The sequence below is a fragment of the Oncorhynchus tshawytscha genome, linkage group LG02 (assembly GCF_018296145.1).
Source record: "Oncorhynchus tshawytscha isolate Ot180627B linkage group LG02, Otsh_v2.0, whole genome shotgun sequence".
In the NCBI taxonomy this organism is placed as follows: Eukaryota; Metazoa; Chordata; class Actinopteri; order Salmoniformes; family Salmonidae; genus Oncorhynchus; species Oncorhynchus tshawytscha.
In genome coordinates this window covers 57976019-57991144 of record NC_056430.1, presented here as the reverse complement: position 1 = coordinate 57991144, position 15126 = coordinate 57976019, and the positions used below count along the sequence as shown (strand labels likewise).

Below are 15126 nucleotides of genomic sequence, written 5' to 3'. Positions count from 1 at the left end.
GGAATACCACAATAATCCAATAAAAATAACAAACTCATTACATTGGTGGTGGCAAAATTAGTATAAAAAACAAAACCCTTAAAAAACGCTACATCGTCACGTTACGTTTTTTTTTAAAGCTCTCCGGCTTCCGTGGCATAAAACATTTTGACGTCAGCGTAAATATCCGGTAGTAACTCGACAAAGTATCCGTACTTATTTCTGTTCTCTCTTTGGCAACATCATGGAGTTGTTTCTTTCTGGTCCACTTCTTCATTTTTGCAGCGCTTATTTTCCTACTGGAGCATCTGTTCGTGATCTAGTTGATATTTTTACGAAAGAAAAGGTTAGTATCAAAATGGTCGTGTTATCAATTCAACTGAAATATTACTTCATAGGTTCTACATCCAACAAGCTAGCTACTGGTAGCTAGATAACTAACGCGGTATTAGCGGAAGCTAGCTAGCTATCTAGTTTAACAAACTTTGCCAACCAGGGTTTGAACATACGTAGTTTTTTTCTGCACTGTATTTTTTTAAATAACTAGCTAGCTAGTACTGGCATTACTAATACTAGTAGGGATGTGCGTATTTTCCTTTGAAGACGATTCCATACGCATTTAACGTTCGATGGGCTCCGATGCGATTCAATAACGAAACATTTTTCAACATTTTAGTCATTTAGCACATGGTTCCCAAACTTCTTGGTGGGTTTATAAAGAACTCCGTCCGGCTTTAAACGTACTCTTGAACGTTGTAATAGTAGAATGTGCAATTTCGAAATTGAGTAGTGCACCATCAGGTCCTTGTCATGTTTGTCATTGATCAACTAGCCTATGTCAGCAGTGTTTTTTTTATTTTTAATGTAGTTATTTTATTTTTTTGCCCATAGATATTGTTGTAATTTTTTAATCACTCAAATATTACATGAATACACATTAGACAGCAAATTGTATAGAATTGCAAAACAAAAAGTAGCTTTAAAACTCCACTTTGTTTTTGTGCGCCACATGACAATTTGTAGAATTGAAGGAAAAAAGTTTTAACCCTGCAAAATAATTTCCACCAACAAGAGGGGTGTGAACGGTTTGTTTCATGGACTGTGCTTTTGCTGATAGAAATAGACGAGGGGCGCGCGGGATGTTACCCAATGCTGGAAGTGGGGGCCCCCCAATTGGAAAACTATTGAGAACCCCTGATTTAGCAGATGCTGTAATTTAGAGTTATTTACATTTAGTGCTTTAATCCTAAAATAGCAATGGGCGACAACTACATATCACATGCATATAAATGGACATTTTCCTCAAAGTAGCCATCATTAGAGTCAGAGCTAGAAGGGGGGGCAAGTGCTGGTTCAAGTTCTGGTTCAGTTGTTTATTTTGGTTAATCTCTTGTGTACAGATGAAACAGCAAGAATCTGTCAAAGCCCAAGTAGAACAACATGCGCTCGGTCCAAGACTTGCTCTTTTCTGATAAATGATGGATTTACTCTTTCTTTTCTTTTTTTAAACATTTGACATGGTTGAACACCCTTATTTTCTATCCTTTGGAGCTTTATGGTTTTGGAGGAAAGTTCAGGAACATGATTAGATCCTTTTATCAAAACACTAATAGCTCAGTGTCCTTAACACTAGGGACTTCTCCACGATTTGACATAAGTCGTGGAATTCAACAAGGCTGCTCTATTTCACCATCACTCTTTCTTATGTCTGCAGAAATTCCGTCAATTCTTATCAAGAATTCTGATATTGAACAGCAGAGTGTTTTTGATGACCAGATTTTCATGAATCAGCTGGCAGTTTGTTTTTGAGAAATATTGTCCAGTTTCCAAAAGCTCATAAACCATAAAACAATTTCCCAAAGCTTATGTTTTACACCTTCAATTAAGGAAGTGTGAATTAATGGCTCTTGCATGACTGTCACCTTGTGGTGGCTCATGATATTCCAATTAAATCCACAGACAAATATCTAGGTATACATATTACCAAAGATGTCAAGATAAGTGAGACTTTCAGTGTCTGGAATCATTTGGATGAATGCAAGGCCAGACTTAACAGATGGATGCAAAGAGATGTCTCTATTTGGTCGCATATATTTAACTAAAATAAAGTTTATCCAGGTGCATTTATCCAGCTTAAAGAAAAGCCATGAAGGCCATTTTAATTTAGACTATCTAGAAAAAGAAAGTTAATTTGTGACAAGCTGTCTTGGTAAAGGAATATATGTTATGCCTTATTGTATTTGGACATTGACAAAGCATTTTTAATAAAGAGCAGCAGTTTTTCCTGGTTTTGGATTTTCGTCTGTGATTATTTCGATGACTCAGGATTGAGCGAAGGCGGTGGTTAAACTGATGTCCACTAGAATCTACAGCCACAAAGTCAAAATAGGCTGTATCGTAAAAATTCTTGAAAATACAAATGTTTTTGGGGGCCATGGTAAACATGGGTGACATTAGCGGAAGAGATGGGTTTAGCCAAGAGTTTGTCTGTAAGGGAGGAGACTTCACTTCCTTTCTTTGCACAAAGGCAGAGAGGCCCATCTCGGCAGAAAATCTGTCTCCCTCCAGCAGGTGGTGGTTTTTGTTGTTTTACCAATTAAGAAAGTAGTTTTTCTATGGAGGTCAATGAGAGTGTTGAATTTGGTCAACATTTGTTTTTAGGGGGCTTATTTGGTATGTGATGTTATTTGATCAAATAGTTTCGTAATGCACAAATTAAGAGTGTACTGATTTATATAAGTAGGACACGTGGCATCCCATCAACTTTGAGATAAAACACTGTTGGAGTTCTCTAAATTTCTATGCATATTCATGTATTGAAGCTAGTAGCATAGCATCTCTCTCCATTGACTACAGGCGGTTGACGTCACAACCCTCATTTTAATATCTAAAAAAGGAGTACAATAATGAGATTTATCCACCAATCCAGATAAAGGATAGGCTGGAGCTAGACAGCCCCCCGTGCCTCTTTGAGGACCACGATTCCCATTATTTGGGCGGAGAGACATGTATCTTGTCAGTATATCCATAATCTTTGACAAAGATAATCACAGTTGTTAATGAGATTACGTTTTATATAGCCTAGGCAGTCGATAGTGGGCGCTAGATCTGCACAATCATCGAGGGTTGATGTGCGTTCCCGGTAATACACTCGTGTACCCCGTGGACCGGCTCGTACATAAAGCATCTTCCATTCAGGCTGCAATGGCATAATTTTCCTCATTTGCTTTCTATAATGGCAAGCTGCCGGAAATAGAACAGGAAAAATATGTGTACTGTCTTAACATCTTCCACCACCATTTTTGTATTTTCGGACAACTTGGGATGTTGCACACCGCTTTCGACAGTGCACACTCTTGACTTTTCAGCTGAAATCACCATCAGATTTAAAGTGTTAGAGATGGTAATGGATCAATACTTATCTCTAAATATGACATAGCCAATGAATAAATGGCATGAATTTGGATTTCACCCCCGTCTCATCAAATTGTATTGACACCCTTGAGTGAGCTTCTCTTCTTCTCATGCTTCAACCATGCGGGTAGCTAAAGAAGTCATAGCCAAGAAGACTCGAGTCTGTTGAAGCACCTTTTGGCAGTAATTACAAAGTAAAAGGCTTGAAACTTATGTAAATGTGATATTTTAGTGTTTACTTTTTTTAATAAATTAGCAAACATTTCTAAAATCCAGTTTTTGCTTTGTCATAATGCAGTATTTTGTGTAGATGGAGGGGAATAAAAAATTAAAATACATTTTAGAATAAGGCAGTAATGTAACGAAATGTGGAGAAAGTCAAGGGGTCTGAATACTTAAATAAAGGTCACTTTATTATTATTTTTTTTTAACTAGGCAAGTCAGTTAAGAACATTCTTATTTACAGCTACTGATATTGCCTGGGGTTGTAGCTTAATGACTGTCAACACAATTAAATGCTCAGTTCACGCAGTTGTTACCAAAGATTAGTTATTTTCCGAAGGTAGAAAGTAATTTGAGCAACAACAAAAAATGGAACTTGTGATTCGTAACGTTTGAATCGATTTCCTGGCCTATGCTACATTTGGAGTCCGAACGACCAACCGCACTCATATCTTTCACATCGGTCCCCGGTTCAAATGTTTGTTCAATCATTACGTCCCTACTAGCGAGCTACTTACCTAATGTTTCTTCTATACTTTTCAGGGAATCCCATCATCGGATCTCTATGTCAAGAATAATGGACGACTATCAGAGCTTGATGAGAAATTGCAGGCTGGAGCGGTGTATCGACTGGAGCCTCGTCTCTGTGGAGGGAAAGGAGGTAACTAAGTAGTTTTTAAAGTCTGCTTGTCCCTTTAGACTTACAGTAACAGGTTCATTACTGTAACTTCTAGTTAGCTAGCTACTTAAGAAAATTATAATTTACTGTTAAGCCTAAAGTTAATGGACAGGTGTGAAATGTTGCTTACATTATTCTGAATAAGTGAGTAAATGAAGAACTAACTGTTCCATTATTTGTAACTGGCAGGCTTTGGGTCTATGCTTAGGGCTCTTGGGGCACAAATTGAGAAGACCACAAACCGCGAAGCCTGCAGAGACCTAAGCGGAAGGAGACTAAGAGATGTCAACCATGAGAAAGAGTAAGATGGTCACCCACAGACTCAATTTTATCTGGTATTTGAATTATTTTTCTAAATAGGGTTTTTTGATGAAGCTCACCTGTTGGATTTGATTGTCAGTTTGCACTTTTGGTACAATGGGATGAATAAATAGGTAATGAAAATGTAGTCATATTGTGTTTGTCTTCAGGATGGCAGAGTGGCTTAAGAAGCAGGCAGACCGCGAGGCAGAGAAAGAGCAAAGGCGTCTGGAGAGACTGCAGAGGAAGCTGGCTGAGCCCAAGCATCACTTTACAGACCCGGAGTACGAGAAGCAGTGCCACGATCTCTCAGAACGCCTGGAGGACTCCGTTTTAAAAGGCACGAATTTCAAATGGTTATTTAGAATGAAATGGTAGAATAATATGTTTATTGTCCATTTGTAAGAATGGTAATGTTTGTTTTTCACCCAACCCCTCTGAGACACACGGAAGCTACACAGGGCCAAACAGTGCAGAGCCCCTGGTGTAATTTTTATGGAGATATATTTATATATACACTACTGGGCACAAGTTTTTGAACACCTACTCATTCAAGGATTTTTCTTTATTTTTACTATTTTCTACATTGTAATAATAGTGAAGACATCAAAGCTATGAAATAACATATGTGATCATGTAGTAATCCAAAAACTGTTAAACAAATCAAAATATGTTTTAGATGTTAGATTCTTCAAAGTAGCCACCCTTTGCCTTGACAGCTTTGCACGCTCTTGACATTCTGTCAACCAACTTCATGAGGTAGTCACCTGGAATGCATTTCAATTAAGGTGTGCCTTGTTAAAACGTTAATTTGTGGAATTTCTTTCCTTAATGCATTTGAGCCAATCAGTTGTGTTGTGACAAGGTAGAGGGGGCTTTACAGAGTCGAACCAGAGTGTATGTAGTGACGCCTCTAGCACTGAGATGCAGCGCCTAGACCTATTTGGTAAAAGACCAAGTCCATATTATGGCTCCCGAGTGGCGCAGCTGTCTAAGGTGCTGCGTCTCAATGCTAGAGGCGTCACTACAGACACTGGTTCGACTCTAGGCTCTATCACAACCGACTGATTGGGAGTTCCATAGGGCTGCACACAATTTGCCCAGCCTCGTCCGGGTTTAGACGGTATAGGCCGTCATTGTTAGAATAATAAATATGTCAAGAACAGCTCAAATAAGCAAAGAGAAATGATAGTCCCTCAGTCACCTCTAAGACATGATGGTCAATCATTATGGAACATTTCAAGAACTTAGAATGTTTCTTCAAATGCAGTCACAAAAATCAAGCGCTATCATGAAACTGGCTTTCATGAGGACCGCAGGAATGGAAGACCTAGAGTTGCCTCTGCTGCAGAGGATAAGTTCATTAGAGTTACCAGCCTCAGAAATTCCAGCCCAAATAAATGCTTCACAGATTTCAATTAACAGACCCATCTCAACATCAAATGTTCAGAGGAGACTGTGAAATAGGCTTTCATGGTCGAATTGCTGCAAAGAAACCAACACTAAAGGACACCAATAATAAGAAGAGACTTGTTTGTGCCAAGAAATGCGAGCAATGGACATTAGACCGGTCTGATGAGTCCAAATTGGAGATTTTTGGTTCCAGCGGCCGTGTCTTTGTGAGACGCAGTGTCGGTGAACGGGTGATCTCTATGTGTATTTCCCACTGTAAAGCATGGAGCAGGAGGTGTTATAGCTTGGGGGTGCTTTGCTGGTGACACTGTCAGTGATTTATTTAGAATTCAAGACACGCTTAACCAGCATGGCTACCACAGCCTTCTGTAGCGATACGCCATCCCACCTGGTTTGTTTTTCAACAGGACAATGACCCAACACACCTCCAGGCTGCGTAAGTGCTATTTTTACCAAGAAGGAAAGTGATGAAGTGTTGCATCAGATGACCTAGCCTCCACAATTACCTGACCTCAACCCAACTGAGATGGTTTGGGATGAATTGGACTGCAGAGTGAAGGAAAAGCAGCCAACAAATACTCGGCATATGTGGAAACACCTTCAAGATTGTTGGAAAAACATTCCAGGTGAAGCTGGTTGAGAGAATGCCAAGCTTTTGTAAAGCTGTCATTAAGGCAAAGGGTGGCTATTTGAAGAATCTCGAAGACAAGTCAAAATATATTTTATAACACTTTTTTGGTTACTACATGATTCCATATGTTATTTCATAGTTTTGTCTTCACTATTATTCTACCATGTAGAAAATAGTCAAAATAAATTAAAACCCTTGAATGAGTAGGTGTATTCAAACTTTTGACTGGTGCTGTATATACGTTTCTTAATGATCTGTGCTGTGGAAAATGATTACAATGTAAAGAGCTGTTTGTTCCATAGAACTAATTCAAGGGTGAGTCTAACAGTCTGTTTTTTAGGAATGCAAGCCTCTTCCAGCGGACTAGTGAAAGTAGACGAGGCACCGAAACGCAAAAAGCCACCTCCAAACAAAGGCCAAGGGAAAAGCAAGAAGAAATGCTTTTGGTGAATGAGCTTTGTCACCTTGGTTTAACATTTTTTGTAAATAAAATAAATAATAATACTCTTTAAAGCCTCTTAAAAAAAATTAAAACATTCCAAAAAAATGTAATGGGGACAAAACTGATAGTGAAATGCTTTGGATATTACAGGACGGGTGTTGGTGGCCTGGATGACCTCGACAGCTCTGAGGATGACGATGATGCAAGCGACAGCGGGAACTCTCCCTCCACATCTGCTTCCGGTTCAGGGGTGCCTGATTGTCCCGTAACGGGAGCAACGTCAGCTCACACATCAGCCTCTCAGAGCAGAGCGGAACAAACGGCAACTCCGGAAGCTCCTAGGGCAAGCAGCAACTCCATCTCAGGACCCAGCTCTCCAGAGAGCCCAGCCGAGGTGCAGACACAATCTCAAGCAGAGGCAGCAGCTTTTGCTACCAGTGGTAGTGGGGAGCAGGAGGTGGTCCCCACAGAAGAAACATTCCCAAAGACCGACAATGTAAGCGTAGCTCAGATTAGCGTAAACCAAGCCGCTGTGAGTTTCTTAATGTTCCACTCAAGATTTGTCTTATTGGGTCTTGTTACTTCATTATTCACCCATACATGCTCCTTAGTTGTTCTGGGTCCCACAAATTAAGCAGATTTCCTTGTGAGCATAATGCAAATGAGATGTTGGGATGACCAAAGATGTTTAATGGTTCACAATGCACCATGAATAGGACTTTGCTACAAGACCAGCTGCAGTCATTCAAAATAGAACAGTGTAATGAACAGTTACTTTTAAAGATGAACTCATGTGTGTTTCTCCCCTGGTATGCAGTGTGAAGATGGGCCCTTAGACCTCCAGGCAGTGCACTCAGACAAGGAGTTGGAGACTTTGGGGTTGGATAGGCTAAAGGCAGAACTGATTGCACGGGGGATGAAGTGTGGGGGAACACTGTCCGAGCGCGCTGCTCGCCTTTTCTCCACCGTAGGGCTTTCTGCAGAGGACATCGATCCTGCCCTATTGGCCAAACCCAGCAAGGGCAAGAAGCAATGACTGCCTAGTGCCTATTACAGCACCATATAATATTGAGTCTTATGCTAAGTGTACTCCTGATAACTTGGTGACAATTAAGGCAACAGATTTAACTATGCCATGTGCCCCAGATTCAAAGTGTCTGATTTTTGTTTTCCCCAAATAGTGGACACATTTAAAGATTGTCACAGCTATTGGATATATCCCAGAATTCTCCTGTTCTCAATGCATTTCTGACATTTTTTCTAGAGTAGATTTTACTTTTTGAAATATGTAAGTCAGTGTACTGTCCCTTATGTTGGATGAAAAGTCCAAAATTAAATTAAGTTTCTCTTTATCACAGTAGCTAGGTTTTTATCCTATTGGTGACATATTTTCATGCAAATATTCTAAAACTTTGTTTGGTAAGTTGAGGGATGGGGCTGGGGAAATGTAGCCATTCACAGAGAGCTGGATGCAAGGATTCATAGTTTGAGATTGGCATGGTGGTTTTAATTTTATTTAAACTACATTGTTTACAAACACTTATACTGAACAAAAATAAGATGCAACATGTAGTGTTGGTCCCATGTTTCTTGAGCTGACAAAATATCTTTGAATTTTTCAATGCACTCCCCAAAAAATTAACTAATTTTGTGCACCCTTTTGTTAAACAGCATGATCATTACACAGGTGCACTTTGTGCTTGTGCCAATACAAGAACACCGAAAGGTGCAGTTTTATCACACCGCACAATGCCACAGATCTGAGGGAGTGTGCAATTGGCATGCTGACTGCAGGAATGTCCACAAGAGCTGGTGCCAGATAATTTAATCTTCATTTCCCTACCATACATATCTCCAATGTTGTTTTAGAGAATTTTGCAGTACATCCAACCGGCCTGACAACTATGTGTAACCACACCAGCTAAAGACCTCCACATCTGGCCTCTTCACCTGCGGGATTGTCTGAGACCAGCCACTCGGACAGCTGATAAAACAGGAGTATTTCTATCTGTAATAAATGCCTTTTGTGGGGATAAACTCATTCTGATTGGCTGGGCCTGGCTCCCAAGTGGCTGGGTCTATGTCCTCCCAGGCCCACCCATGGCTGCGTTCCTGCCCAGTTGTGAAATCCATAGATTAGGGCCTAATGAATTTATTTCAATTGACTGATTTCAGTTGACTGTAACTCAGTAAAATCATTGAAATGGTTGCACATTGCGTTTGTATTTTTGTTCAGTATATATGACTAAAAACAATGGACTAATATTGCCTAAGACATTCTTCAAGAATCAATTGGTATATGTTATTACTTGAAATGACCAGTCGCCTGTGAACAGCAGGAAATATTCTAGACTTCGAAAAGACATCACAAAAATCATATTACCTGCATAAAGAACAAAGATAATTGCCAAAAGAATAGGATTATATCTACACTTTGGTTTTGAAAAGCTCTGTCTTAAGTAGCCCTAGACCAATCAATCAAATGTATTTATAAAGCCTTTTTACATCATCACACAGAAACCCAGCCTAAAAACAAGCAATGCAGATGTAGAAGCCCTGTGGCTTGGAAATACTCACTAGAAAGGCAGGAACCTAGGAAGAAACCTATCATTCTTCAAGATGTTCAAACATTCATAGATGACCAGCAGGGTCAAATAATAATCATAGTGATTATAGAGGGTCAGCACCTCAGAAGTAAATGTCAGTTGGCTTTTCATAGCCGAGCATTCAGAGCTTGAGACAGAAGGTACGGTAGAGAGGGAGAAAGAGGGTCAAAACAGCAGGTCAAGGTAGCACGTCCAGTGAACTGGTCAGGGTTCCATAGCTGCAGGCAGAACAGCAGAAACTGGAGCAGCAGCACGACAAGGTGAACTGGTGACAGCCAAGAGTCGTCAGGCCAGGTAATCCTGAGGCATGGTCCTAGGTCCTCCAGGAGGGGAGACAGAGAGGGATGGGAGAATTAGAGGGAGCATACTTAAGATCATACAGGACAACAGATAAGACAGGAGAATTACACCAGATAGGATAGACTGACCTTAGCACCCCGGCACAAAAACTATTGCAGCATAGATACTGGGGACTGAGACAGGGAGGGCGCAAAACCAGACAGGAAGATCACGTCAGTGACTCAAGCACCCCTCCTAGGGATGGCATGGGAGAGCACTAGCTAGCCAGTGACTCAGCCCTCGTAATAGGGACAGAGGCAGAGAATCCAAGTGGAGAGAGGGGAGCCTGCCAGGCAGAGACAGCAAGGGTGGTTTGTCACTCCAGTGCCTTGCCATTCACCCTTCACACCCCAAGTCAAGACTAAACTCGATCATAAGACTGACTGAAGAGATTAGTCTTCAGTAAAGACTTAAAGGTCAAGACCCAGTCTGCATCTCTCATATGGATCAGCAGACCATTCCATAAAAATTGGGGAAAGCCCTACCACCAGATGTTTGCTTAGAAATTCTAGGAACAATAAGGAGGCCTTCATCTTGTGACCATCATCATAAACAATGTATGGCAGCACCAAATTGGAGAGATAGGTAGGAGCAAGTCCATGTAATGCTTTGTAGGTTAGCAGTAAAATCTTGAAATCAGATCCTAGCCTTAACAGGAAGCCAGTGTTGAATAATCTGATCACATTTTTGGGCTCCAGTCAAGATTTTATCAACTGTATTTATCACTAGCTAAAGTTTGTTTGGTGCTTTATCCGGGTAACCGGAGAGTAGAGCATTGCGGTATTCTAATCTTGAAGTGACAAAAGCATGGTTAGTCTTTCTGCATCATTTTCTGACAAAAGTTTCAAGTTTTTTATCAATGTTACGAGGATGGAAAAAATGCTGCTCTTGAAACAATTTGTATATGTTTGTCAAAAGAGAGAAAAGGGTCCAGAGTAACGACGAGGTCCTTCACAGTGGATGCTGCTGAGGGGAGGGCGGCTCATAATAATGGCTGGAATGGAGAAAATGGAATGCCATCAAACACATGGAAACAATGTGTTTGATGTATTTGATACCATTCCACCCATTCTGCTCCAGCCAACCACGAGCTCCAACCACGAGCCCATCCTCCCCAATTAAGGTACCACCAACCTCCTGTTCACAGTTTTATTTGAGACGACTGTACAACCATTGAGATGAACTGTCAAATTAAACAGCAGATCTCTTTGTTTCTTGGGGCCTAGAACTAGCATATTTTTGTCTGAGTTTAAAAGTAAAACGTTTGCCGCCATCCACTTCCATACGTCTGAAACACAGGCTTCCAGGGTAGGCTGAAGACTTCAATGTCGATTTTCTCATTGCAATTTTCTATGTCAATGTAAAATAAATAAAACACAACAATAATACGTAGTGTACTTGGGCTATCAAACTACTGTATTTGATCAGGTGACTTTCTAAAGAAAATGTTAAAACATGTCTTTTGCAAAGTGTTCTAAAGATTGAAAGGCAGCAAATCTGACAGATCATTTACAGTAGTTACACCAAATTGGGAAAAAAACGATGGTTACAATTTTATATTTACAATTGCTCTCCACAGATTGCAGAATTCTTGGCAGTGGGTGGTTTATCACTTATCAGTGTAAAAATAAAGTATTTTTTCAGGGTGAATAAAAGCATGAACAATTGAGCTTTACTTCCTTTGTTATTAAAGTTGCATAACACAGGCAGCCCAAATCCGATCTTTTGCCAATTACAGTACGTTCGGAAAGTATTCAGACCCCTTAACCTTTTTGATTTTTTTTTGACGTTACAGCCTTCTTCTAAAATAGATTACATCATTTTGTTCCTTAATCAATCTACACACAATACCCCATAATGACGAAGCAAAAACAGTGTTTTTTTGAACATTTTGCAAATGGAAATATCAAATTTACATAAGTATTCAGACCCTCTGTCAGCGATTACAGCCTAGAGTTTTCTTGGGTATGACGCTACAAGGTTGTCACACCTGTATTTGGGATCAAGTCCAGGCTCTGGCTGGGCCACTCAAAGAAATTCAGAGACTTGTCCCGAAGCCACTCCTGCGTTGTCTTGGCTGTGTGCTTAGGGTTGTTGTCCTGTTGGAAGGTGAACCTTCGCCCTAGTCTGATGTCCGGAGCAATCTGGAGCTGGTTTTCATCAAGGATCTCTCTGTACTTTGCTCCATTCATCTTTCCCTTGATCCTGACTAGTCTCCCAGTCTCGAAGGCCAGCATCCCGGAGTCGCCTCTTCACTGTTGATGTTGAGACTGGTGTTTTGAGAGTACTTTTTAATGAAGCTGCCAGTTGAGGACTTGTGAGGCATCTGTTTCTCAAACTAGACACTGTAATGTACTTCTCCTCTAAGGATCAATAAGCCTTTTAAAATTATAAACTTGGATTAGCAAACACAACATGACATTAGAACACAGGAGTGATGGTTGCTGATAATAGGCCTCTGTACGCCTATGTAGATATTCCTTAAAAAATCTGCTGTTTCCAGCTACAATAGTCATTTACAACATTAACAATGTCTACACTGTATTTCTGATCATTTTTATGTTATTTTAACGGACAAAAAAATGTGCTTTTCTTTAAAAAACAAGGACATTTCTCAGTGACCCCAAACTTTTGAATGGTAGTGTATGTAAATAAGGTATTTCAGTTTTAATAATAATAATTTTACAAAAATTTCTAAGAACTTGCTTTCACTTTGTCATTATGGGGTATTGTGTGTAGATAAATTATCAAAAAATATATTTTAGTGGTGAAGGGGTCTGAATACTTTCCGAAGGCACTGTTTTTTGAATATTTGATACCTATTTGATCTTTCCCTAATGTGTAAACAGCAACAAAAATGTTTGAGTTCAGATTTATACCACATCCATATGTGGATCTAAATCCTAACACAATTCTAGTGCTCCATCTTTGACCTCAGTCTGGACGGGCAGATCAGATTTCTTTGCTCTGACCTCTTAAGCCTCATAAGAACCATCCTGGGCCTTTATTTCCCGATAGCAATGCCACTCTTCTCGGAAGGCTTTCCACTAGATCTTGGAACATTGCTGCGGGAATTGCTTCCATTCAGCCACTAGAGCATTAGTGAGGTCGGCACTGATGTTGGGCGATTAGGCCTGGCTCGCAGTCGGCGTTCCAATTCATCCCAAAGGTGTTTGATGGGGTTGAAGTCAGGGCTCTGTGCAGGCCAGTTAAGTTCTTCCACACCGATCTCGACAAACCATTCCTGTATGGACCTGGCTTTGTGCATGGGGGCATTGTTATGCTGAAACAGGAAAGGGCCTTCCCCAAACTGTTGCAACAAAGTTGGAAGCACAGAATCATCTAGAATGTGGTCTAAGGCTGTATGCTGTAACATTTAGATGCCCCTTCACTGGAACTAAGGTGCCTAGCCCATGAAAAACAGCCTCAGACCATTGTTCCTCCTCCACCAAACTTTCAGTTGACCCTATGCATTCGAGAAGGTAGCGTTCTCCTGGCATCCACCAAACCTAGATTTGTCCGTCTGACTGCCAGATGCTGAAGCATGATTCATCACTCAAGAGAACGCCTTTCCACTGTTCCAAAGTCCAATGGCGGTGAGCTGTACACAACTCCAGCCGACGCTTGGTATTGCGCATGGTGATCTTAGGCTTGTGTGCGGCTGTTCTGCCATGGAAACCCATTTTATGAAGCTCTTGACGAACAGTTATTGTGCTGACGTAGCTTCCAGATACAGTTTGGAACTCGATAGTGAGTGTTTTAACCGAGGACAAGTGATTTTTATGCACTAAGCGCTTCAGCACCTGGCGGTCCCGTTCTGTGAGCCTGTGCAGCCTACCACTTCGTGACTGAGCCATTGATGCTTCTAGATGTTTCCACTTCACAATAACAGCACTTACAGTTGATCAGGGCAACTGTAGCAAGGCAGAAATTTGACTAATTAACTTGTTGGAATGAGCACTATGACGGTGCCACGTTGAAAGTCACTGAGCTCCTCAGTAAGGCTATTCTAATGCAAATGTTTGTCTATGGAGATTGCATGGCTGTGTGTCTGATTTTGTACACCTGTCAGCACGAGTGTGGCTGAAATACCCGAATCCACTAATTTGAAAGAGTGTCCACATACTTTTGTATATGTAGTGTATACAGTATATTCTCCAAATCTATGCAAATTGTTATTGTTCCTAAAGATGTTAAAATTGCCAAAGTTATCCCCCTCTATAAATCTTGGGATCCAAGATCTTTTACAAACTATCTCCCAATATCTGTACTTCCATGTTTTTCTAAAATCCTAGAAAAATGTGTGTATAAGAGAATGTTGAAACATTTAAATCAACACCGTATTCTTAATGAGCACCAACATGTTTTTTGTAAAAACTACTCCACAGATTTGGCTCTTTTGCAACTTGTGGATAAAATCTTTACAGCATTTTTAACAACATTTTTTAAAAATCTATCCAAAGCATTTGACACAGTTGATCATGACACACTACCTTCTAAATTGCATTATTACTGTTATATTGTTATGTTTATGCTAGAGAACAGTTTGTTTATGCAAACGGCTGTGCATCTACCAGGGCCAAGATATCCTGTGCTGTGCCACAGGGTTCGATAATTGGACCTTTGTTATTGATGACCTTGCTGCTGTGTCTTCTACTGTACTTCCCATTCTCTTTGCTGATGATACCAATTTAATTTTATCACACAATCATTTTGATTCACTAATTAATGAAGCCAGCTCAGGTATGGCCAAATTTTCTGAATGGTTTCAGATAAACAATTGTCCATTAAATGTTAAAAAATCTAACTTTATTCTAAAAACTAGTAAGAGTAAGAGTAAGAGACAGAATCTCAATTGGTGGGAATGAAATGGAACAAGTCACATCCACTAGATCCCACTAGTTCTAGTTGATGAAAAGTTATCCTGGAAATGTCATATTACATTTGTCTGTAGCAAAGCAATGAAATCTGTTATCATCAGAAAGATTAGTGGTTTGGTTCATCAGGCTTGCTTCCTAACTCTATACTATAGCTTAATTTACCCATATCTCATTTACTGTAATATTGTCTTGGCCAGCACATATGCCTCCTACCTACACAA

The 15126-nt window shown here is 40.2% G+C and overlaps 1 protein-coding gene across 1 annotated transcript; it reads left to right on the top strand.

Moving 5' to 3' along the window:
• The first annotated feature begins 150 nt into the window (after positions 1-150).
• On the top strand, positions 151-8440 carry sde2 (SDE2 telomere maintenance homolog (S. pombe)). The gene is made up of 7 exons (XM_024443957.2): positions 151-325; positions 4159-4276; positions 4484-4595; positions 4765-4934; positions 6979-7084; positions 7231-7576; positions 7898-8440. The coding sequence occupies exons 1-7, from the start codon at positions 224-226 to the stop codon at positions 8114-8116; spliced, it is 1173 nt and encodes a 390-aa protein (XP_024299725.2). The 5' UTR covers positions 151-223; the 3' UTR covers positions 8117-8440.
• Positions 8441-15126: the final 6686 nt, after the last annotated feature.